Raw genomic sequence first — 9533 nt, 5'->3', positions numbered from 1 at the left:
GTTTTTTTTACGATCATACCTCTCTTTTAAATTTTTTCACAGGATACAAGGATCTTTTATTGTAAGATACTCTATTTTCAATCCCTCATGGAGATGATGATGAAGGAAAATAATAGCTTTTGCTTTGTCCTGATTGGATATCGTATTTTCTTCTTTAATAGTCTCCCCAAGATTCATAGCATCCACGTGGATTTCGGCATCAAGTACCCATGAAAAATAATTATTGTCGTTAATATTAAGAGCATCAAATTTTAATTTTGTGATATTTGACATGACAGCACTATCATAAAATATTATACTTATGTTAGAAATTTAATAGATATTAAATATGTAAAATAACATTAAATTTTAATTATAACGAAGAGGAAAAATCCGACATACCTTTAGGACTCACCTTTAGCGAGAAAAATGATAAGAGCTCGTGCTGATAACGTGTTGTGGATTTGAGGAGTACAACGAGAACACGGATATAGAGAAAATATAATATAATAATATTTTTATATAATAATAATAAATAAATAAAATAACTAAAAACATAAAATTAGATAATATAAAAATTAGTGGAATTTTGAAGCAGAATTCTCACCAATTTATGTGTGATTTTAAGATCTACCAAATGCCACTATTTATAAGGTGACAAGAAGGAGGTGAACTTACCTGGACACCAAGCATAAATAATTGTGCATCTATTTATTATTATAATATTCATAATAAAAAGATTATTTTTAGAAAAAAAAAATATCTATATCAAAATTGTTATAAATATTTATTTTCAAGTTGTTTTCTTTCTTTGTCTCGTTTATATCTAAATTAAAACCAAAACACACCCATTAACTTTTGTATTAAAAAAAAAACAAATATTTATATTAATTCGTTATAAATATTTATTTTTATTTATTTATTTTTTCCAAATGATTGGAAATTTGATTTAAGAAAATCTTTATTTCCATTTTCAAAAAAATTTAAACTCCAACAAAAAAAAAAAAAAAAAGGAGAAAATAGCTTTTTAGTGGTTAAGTTTTCGAGAATATGTATATTTGGTCTTTAATGTTTCAAATTGACTATTTTAGTGCTAAGTTTTCAAGAATAGATTTAAAAGTTCCATCTACTAATAAAACTATTAAATTTAATGGACTAAATATTGAATTGATAAGATGATGTGGAAAAAGTAAATAATTTTGACACAAGGGTTTATAGAATTTCATCTCGTACGACAGGTTGGGATTGTGTAGAGATATAAGGCTATGGAACCAATTGATAAACTTGAACGCAAATGTCATTGTTTTCAAGTTGCATCCCATCTGAAAAATGCTTTTGCATAGTTCACCTAATAGAAGCTCAAGTATCTTAAAAACCATACCATCTGTGTTTGAGGGATTGTTGCTTGAAAGAAAGAATTCAAATTGAAAAAGGAGAGAGAAATAGAGGATGGAAATGGTAGGACTCGGAAGAGGGAGAAAGAAGAGGTTATATTTTTAGGGGATAAATTATTTCAAATGGTAAAACTGTTAAAAATATTTACAAAATATGACAAAATCTTAGAACTATCAATAATAGATATTGATAGACACAGATAGAAGTCTAATAGTGTCTATCAACATCTATAATTGATAATTCTAAAATTTTGCTATATTTTGTAAATTTTTTGATTCTTTTTTTTATTTATTTAAAAACAATCATTTTTAGAGATTAAAATGATCCATTTAAAACATTAAGGAGATATTTTTTCAAAAAAAAAAAAGGTTAAATTATTTTTTAAAAATGGAACTTTATATTTTAAAAATTCAAAAATAGGAATTTATATTTTTAGGTCTAATCTAAAAAGTCTAAAACTAAGAGATTATATTTTAAATATGAAACTTACCTAAATAAAAATTATAGATTTGTTAGAAGTGGGATTTGAACCCACGCTCTCTCACTATAACCAAAACTTGAGCTCAGCACTTTAGACCACTCAGCCATCCTGATATATATATTTTTCTTTTAGTAATATAAAAGTTCAAAATTACTCTAAAATTTATTATCTAAAGTCACATTTTTATCAAAAATTAAAAAATATATATATATATATATATAAAAACAAGTCAGAATCTGAATTGGATTCCACCATGTAGGCGTGATTTGATTTGATTGATAGGTTGAAAATATTGCTCATTGTTGGGAGCCCAATACCAATGGACTCAAATTTCTACTGGTGGTGGTAACAAATTTTTTCTTTTAAAAAGATAAAAATAAATAAATAAAGTCTACCAACCCAACAAAAGTCTACTCATTGAGCACAACACACAACAGGCATCACTAAAATTCTCATGAATATTTATTTCACAGATTTATTAAAATAGCCATACAATCCATTACATATTAATATAACCAAATGTCAAACTAAATAGTGTACACATTTATAATTCAATTAAAAAAAAAGTCTCTTTTTTCTCAGAAGAAAATTTGAACAATAGAACTCTCGTTTAAGTTTAAATAGGCTGTTAGTGAAGAGCAAAGGTCACTTGACCAACTTCTAATCACCATTTTAAGTTAGTTTGATCTCTTTATTATATATATATTTTTTAAAAGTGAGATAAGAAAAGACTTTCCTCTTCCTATATTTACATAAATTTAATTTTTGTGTGTCTTACGTGTTACATGCTTTTTTCTATTTTTATGATAAGTTGTAACTAACATTTATTTTTAAAAGCTAGTTTATTGATTCATTTAAATATCAAAATATATTGAGAGTTGATTATAAAAAAAAAGATTTTAATGTGAGCTCTATTCAAATATTTTGTGCATAATGCTTAAACTGCTATTAAGAAATATTAAACCTACGTCTAATATTTTATTTAGGATAATGAGTGCATTTTACCATATACCTCTAAATTAATTTATTTTAAAGTTGAAAAAAGCTATTTTTTAAAAGTTTTTCTTGCCATTATTAAAAACAAAAAGGATTATGTCACTAGTCACGAGTTATTCGATTTTAATGTCAACTTTTCATGAAGATTAATGCACTTTTTAGTTTATGATTGGATCGTCGTATATTTGTTGTCTACTTATTCAGTTAAAAAAAGTTTATGTTGCTCGCCTCATATGCTATAGGAAAAAGAAAAATCCTACTTTTATCATTGTAGTTTACTTCGGACTCGTTTAGATCGACTTAAATGAAAGTGTTTTTCAAAAAAATCATTTTTATTTAAACACTTTTGATAAAAATCGATTAAAATACACTTGAAAAATTATTTTGAGGGGTTGTCAAACACTCTCATTTCTTTCAAAATGGCTTATTTATTAAATTCAATATTTGAAAATATATTCCAAATAAACCATTCATTTATAGATAAAAACATAGATTCTTTTTATTTATTCTACTATGTCTAAAAATTAATGGAAGTGGAATAAATCCTAATTGTTCACTTTGACTAACTTGTTTAGTTACTTCTCTTAAAATTTTTAATAACGACATAATACTCCAAAAGAAAACACACACACACACAAAAAAGAAGAAATCAATAAAATACAATCATAATTGGATAATGGATGTTTCACCCTAATGAAATATCATAATTTCATTTTAGAACAAATATCAATTAATAAAATAAATACAAGAAAAATTCTTATAAATAGAAGAATTTAAAAAATATTTACGCTTTATAGCAAAAGACTTCAAAAATGAAATGTAAATATTTTTAAATATTTTTTATATTTAAAAAGACCTATAAATACAATAATAATTGGATAATCGATGATTCATCCTAATGAAATATTATAATTTCATTTTAAGACAAATATCAATTATACTTCTAAATTGATCAATTTAAACTCTAAACTAAAATTGTATCCATTTGAACCATAAACTTTGAAAATTGTATCAATTTAAAACCCAAACTAATATTTGTATCAATTTAGATTATGAATTTTCATAAATATATCAATTTAAACCTTGAACTTTCATAAATATATCAATTTAAACACCCGATTTTCATAAATGTATCCAAATAAAACATAATGGAAGGTTTAAATTGATACAATTATGAAAATTCAAGATTTAAATTGATACACTTATAAAAGTTCAAAGTCTAAATTAATACAAATATTAGTTTGGTGTTTAAATTGACATAACTCCTACCGTTCAAGGTTTAAATTGATATAATGATTAGGGTTTAAATTGATGTAAACCTCAAAATTTAGGGGTATAAATTGATTTTTTTTCATTTTATTTATTAACTCAATCAAATTAGATTAAAAAGGTAAACAGGTAATCTTTCTCAATTCTCATAAACTTCGATTGTTTTAAATAGATATTTAAATCAACAAAAAATTGCCACTAATCAACTCCATAAAAATAAAAATAACCTAAAAGAAAATAATAAAAATATAGAGATTCGAACTACAAATTTTATTAATATATTCGTATGTTTGTTGAATTATACTTATTTTAGATTAGAAAAATCATAGTGACACGTATAAAAAGAAAACTTTGAATATTCTTTTTCTAGTAAGTAAATTAAAGTAGTGTAGGTTATGGCTAGATGCATGCCTCAATTCATTCTGCTTCTCAACAGCTTACTAAAAATGGGAATTAAAAATTAATTACAGTTCCATTTATATTAGAAGGAAAATTTTATTGTGCAATTATTTGGTAGCCAAATCCTAATTACTTCCATGCTTATTTAATACCCTGCAATTTAACATTCCTAAGTTCCTAACTTTCTATACTCAACATATTCAATCTTCTAACATTAACATGAATTAAATTGGTTAACACAAGGGCCTTAATCTTATTTTAGAACTTCCCTCAAAGAAATTAAAAAAAAATCGAATTCGAGAACAAATAAAATAGAAATAGAAAATGAAATCAATGTTTGAAGTCTATATCAGTTTATTGTTATTTGTTTAAACTTTAGTCACTCAAAAAAATAATTCTCTTCCTTCATTGACCTCTCATGTTATTTTTAATTTGGAATCAACGGAATGAATTGAAGGCTACAAATTTGTTTATATACAAAAAACCAACACATACCAAATAGATTAGTAAAACTTAACCATACAATGACAAATAATTACTCATTTTCTTAAATTCAACGTGAATTCAATTGCTCCCACCATTTTTAATTTTTTAGGAATTTCTCCCACAAATTTTGAATAAATTGTTTTAAATCTATTAAAAATATTTTTAAATATTAAATGTCACTAATAGACAGACAGTGATAAATAGTGATAGACTACTATCATCTATTAGTGTCTATCAATTTCCATCATTGATAGATATTTACATTTTACTATAGTTGTAAATAAGTTGTCTCACTTTGATATATTTGAAAGAAAAATACTTGGGTGCATATTGAGTAGAATCTATCTTTGTACAACAAACCAAGTTATCTAATCATAATTTGACATGTGACAACTTTTTTTAAAAAAATATTTTAATGATTTTTTTAAAAATATGAGTGATGAGAGTGTGATGCATAAAGATAAGTACTACCTAGGATGTACTTAAGTATTTTTTTATTTGAAAACAATCTCTGATTTTAATCATTTAAAATATAAATAATCTTGTTAGGTATTTATCCAAACCAAACTACCCACAAACTTAGTCATGAAGACCATAATTACATTCTACTAGACTTTGGACCTTAATTCTTCTAGCAATGACTAAGTTCAATGTTAAAAGGTAAAAAAGAAAAAAAGAAAAAAGAAAAAAGAAATAATAATAATTTAAAAAACTTCAATATTGGAAATCAAAGTCAACCAACTCCCAAAAAAAACCACTACCGTTGAGTTCCATCCCTTTAATTCAATATTCATTTAAAAAAAAAAAAAAAAACGTATTTTTTAAGCCATTAATATTTTTATGTTACTTTCTTTGTTTTGCATCGGTTTGTTATTTCTTTATAAGAATCAGTTTTATCACAGAAACTCTTTCAAGCAAAACCATAAAAGCAAGAAAAGAAGAAAGAGAAAAATTAAAGAAAAAAAATGCCCAAAAAATTGCAAAAATCGCTTCAGGATTACCTCTCAAAGATAAAAAAACCAACGCCTCAGCTTCAATTTCCTAATCCCCAAACTTTTTCGTCTTCAAAAAGTTGGATTCTGTCTGGTTGTAAACATCCAAAAACCCTATCGTTCGCTATCGATCGGAAGCAAGTCGATGGCGTCGGAAACAACGACGATACTGCCGCTACGCTCGCCGATATCGATCGATTCCTCTTCGAGAACTTCCGGTCGTTGTACCTGAAAGAGGATGAAGATTTCAGCGAGAGAAAAGTAGGAGGTGGAGGAGGAGGACGAGACTGCAAGAACCACAGAGGAGTGGTTTCACCTGAATCGCCGGTTGATTCTTACGGCGGATCTCACCGATTCTTCTTCTCCCCTGGCTTATCTGGATCTGATCTTCCGGATGATTCTCAAACAGAATCGTCGGAAAATGCAGGATCGAGTTCTTCGTCTTTGATCTGTGAAGATCAGGGGAAGAATCTGAAACTTCCGAGAGATTGCATCGCGATTTTGAGGAAGTCGCCGAATCCGTCTGAGGAATTTCGTCGATCGATGGAAGAGATGATGGATGCTCATTTGAAACATCATGAGAAAGTCGATTGGGATTTTATGGAAGAACTTCTGTTCTGCTTCTTAAATCTGAACGATAAAAAGTCGTACAAATATATACTGAATGCTTTCGTTGATTTGATAGTGATTTTGCGGCAGAAGGCGGAGGAGGCGCCGGCGAAGCCGCGAACAGTGCGAAGCGTGAGAATGGTGAGGAGAATGATATGAAATTTGGAAGTGAAATCAAAGATTTCATAAAGAAAAATAAGAATGAAATTTGAATTTGAATACACAGAGAAGTGATGGTGAAACTGAAATCAAAGAGTTCTGAAGCTTTTAGAAGAACAAATTCTCTGATTCAAAAGGAGATAGTAATTAAAATGTATTCTAATTTTCTACATTCTCTGGAGTAAATTCAAACTCTGTGTTTTTTGGGTTTGATTGTGTTGAATTAACTGTTAACATGAAAGTAAAATTTCATTCCCGAAATAATAATAATAATAAACGGAGAAATTAGACTCTCTATCCTATCTCAAAGTAAAAGAATGGGTTTCTCTCTCTAACAGGACAGTTTTGAGTTTTCCGTTTCCCTCCTTTTTCTCCCTCTAAAAGTCTCTCCCAAAGGAAAAAAAATCTAAGAAACGTTGTAACTTTTCAAAATAATCAGTGAAATATTGTATTTTTGAAAATAATTTAAAAAATACGGTAGATTTGACTTGCGTAAAATAATATATTTTAATTGATCGAATGTTCAACAATCAATGAAGATATTTTGTTTTTTTCCCCGACAATGGTCGAGTGTTCAATACTCAACCAATGTTCAATACTCAACCAACACTTAGCCAAGATGTTTTAAATTTTTTTCCTTTTTAAATAAATGTTGAACACTCGATCTAACTTTTTTTTTAATACTCTTCCTTTTTATTTTTCCCTAAACAACATATTATGTACAAATTTACCATTATATTTCTTAATAATAAGAAAATTTTGTCCTTGTATTTCTCAATCATAAGAAAAATTTACTAATGTTTCATTCTTAATTATTCTAACTTTAAGAGACATCGTAGAAATAACAAATTCTTAATCCTTTTTTCTTCCATATTACAATTATTGTTCATAAATGAAAATGATAAAGTGTAAATTAAAATGTCCATATCAATGTAATAATTTAGTGTTTTTCATTCATTTAATAATAATAATATTAATAAAAATCAATATGTCTCACAAGGCGAACGTCGTTGATTTCAAGTTGTTTGTCATCGTTGACTTTGAACTCTAGGTTGCTCTGGTTCCTCTTGATCCTTTGGTTCCTCTTAATCATTTGGTGGCTCTAGTACCTCTGCAGGTGCTTTATAGTAGAAATATTCGTTATGCTTTCGACGATCGTGTCCATGTCTATGCATGTATGAAGATGATGGACCGGTCTCTGAATCATAATATAAATCGAAGACTAGCATAACCAATCTGACTCTACGACTGTGTTATAGGAGACAATTTTTCCACATTTTGGTCAACCTCATCAAACTCACCTTCTTCTACCCGAGCACGTCCCCTATGCCTAGGAACTGGTGGAGATGCAATAGATATATCGTACATATAATGTTTCTCCTCCATGTAGCTCTCATTATTACTACATATAGTAAGGACCTGGCTTGAATCATCTACAACATCACAAAGGCTACTTTTGTTTGATCTCTGTAAATTATAAAACAATTAGAAAATATTTAAAATAAATTTAAATTAAAAATAATTAGAAAATATTTAATTATGTAGTAAAATGACCCACATCTGTTTTCGAACAAGTAATGTAGCATCTCATAATGTTATTATACCAATTGATGCAATCTTGAGTTACATCTCTATCAAATCGCCAATTGAAACCCCATTACAATAAACCTTCTACGATAGTGTCATAGCGCTATCAAAATTGCAACCTTTTCAGACCAATCTACATTTTTCAAGTCAATGTCATGCAGTAGAGGTCCAATATTGCACTCTAATGAGGTTGGAAACCAAACTGTCTGATCACCCTGTCAGGAAGATGCAACTCACCAATATGGAAACATATGAGAGAACTTATCGCCTGTCGTATGTCTTGACCATTTGTATAGAAATTAGGCAAAGTGTACATGATATCTTTGTAAGGCTTCTAAATAATCTAAAACATTCCATATTATATTAAAAATATTAAAGATACGACATAAAAAAATATGTATAATAAAATTCAATTGGGTTCAGTATTCACTTACCTGATCAGGTTAAAGCAAATCAAACATGTATTTATACTTACTTACAACATGTGTAGCTGACCTAGCTACATAAAATTGGTCTCTCCACCTATATTACTAAATTAATATTTTAGATTATAAATTAACTATATCAATCATATAAAAAATATTGGTTAAATTAAAATAAAATATCGAGAATCGTAGGCTCGACCAGGTAACTGATGATCATTGACATGTTGAATTTGTGGAACCATTGTTGAAAATCGTTCCCAAGCCCACATTTGCAGAAGTATCAAAGGCTAGTGATTTCACGAACATCAAGTTTTGTTGCTTTACATAGCTGTCTATATAACCATGCTAAACATGCTCCACCCCAAGAATATTGTCCCGCTTCATAGAGATTGGCTAACAATGGTAGGAATATATGTGGATAAATTAGACATAAATTGATACCGACTCCTCAGAGTCAAAATAGAAAAACTCACATTGGGTTTAGGGATAATCAGGCTCGAACTGATGACTTCCGCCACGTCAAGGCGACACTCTACCACTGAGTTATATCCCTTCTCTTGCCCAAAGTGACTTGATTTGTCAGAAAACAGGCTTCCACTCATCATCTGTAGTATGTATGCCCACACATATCTCATGACAACTTTCTCATCTGCATCATCATCAAGCCCTTGAAATTATGTCCCCAGCCATGTTAAACTTAATCTTGATCCACTGATTTTATTAGCAGGTAGGGTCACACTGAGTAGCATTTGATAA

The 9533-nt window shown here is 28.3% G+C and overlaps 1 protein-coding gene and 1 non-coding gene across 2 annotated transcripts; one reads left to right on the top strand and one right to left on the bottom strand.

The window, feature by feature from the left end:
• The first annotated feature begins 5753 nt into the window (after positions 1-5753).
• On the top strand, positions 5754-7060 carry LOC150030280 (transcription repressor OFP14-like). The gene is made up of 2 exons (XM_090309867.1): positions 5754-5927; positions 5960-7060. Exons 1-2 carry the CDS (start codon positions 5846-5848, stop codon positions 6763-6765), a joined length of 888 nt encoding a protein of 295 aa, XP_090165993.1. The 5' UTR covers positions 5754-5845; the 3' UTR covers positions 6766-7060.
• Positions 7061-9258: 2198 nt separating this feature from the next.
• On the bottom strand, positions 9259-9330 carry TRNAV-GAC (transfer RNA valine (anticodon GAC)). Its single transcript has one exon. It is a non-coding gene; the product is annotated as a tRNA-Val (tRNA).
• Between the last annotated feature and the right edge of the window lie 203 nt (positions 9331-9533).

The sequence above is a fragment of the Benincasa hispida genome, unplaced genomic scaffold (assembly GCF_027475165.1).
Source record: "Benincasa hispida cultivar pf3 unplaced genomic scaffold, pf3_genome.v1.1 HicScf355, whole genome shotgun sequence".
NCBI lineage: Eukaryota > Viridiplantae > Streptophyta > Magnoliopsida > Cucurbitales > Cucurbitaceae > Benincasa > Benincasa hispida.
This window is presented reverse-complemented; position numbering and strand designations above follow the sequence as displayed.

Coding starts and splice junctions, on each gene's coding strand:
- LOC150030280 (XM_090309867.1), top strand. CDS start 5,846: ATGTTACTTTCTTTGTTTTGCATCGGTTTGTTATTTCTTTATAAGAAT. Junction 5,928..5,959: donor AAACTCTTTCAAGCAAAACC/ATAAAAGCAAGA, acceptor AAGAGAAAAATT/AAAGAAAAAAAATGCCCAAA.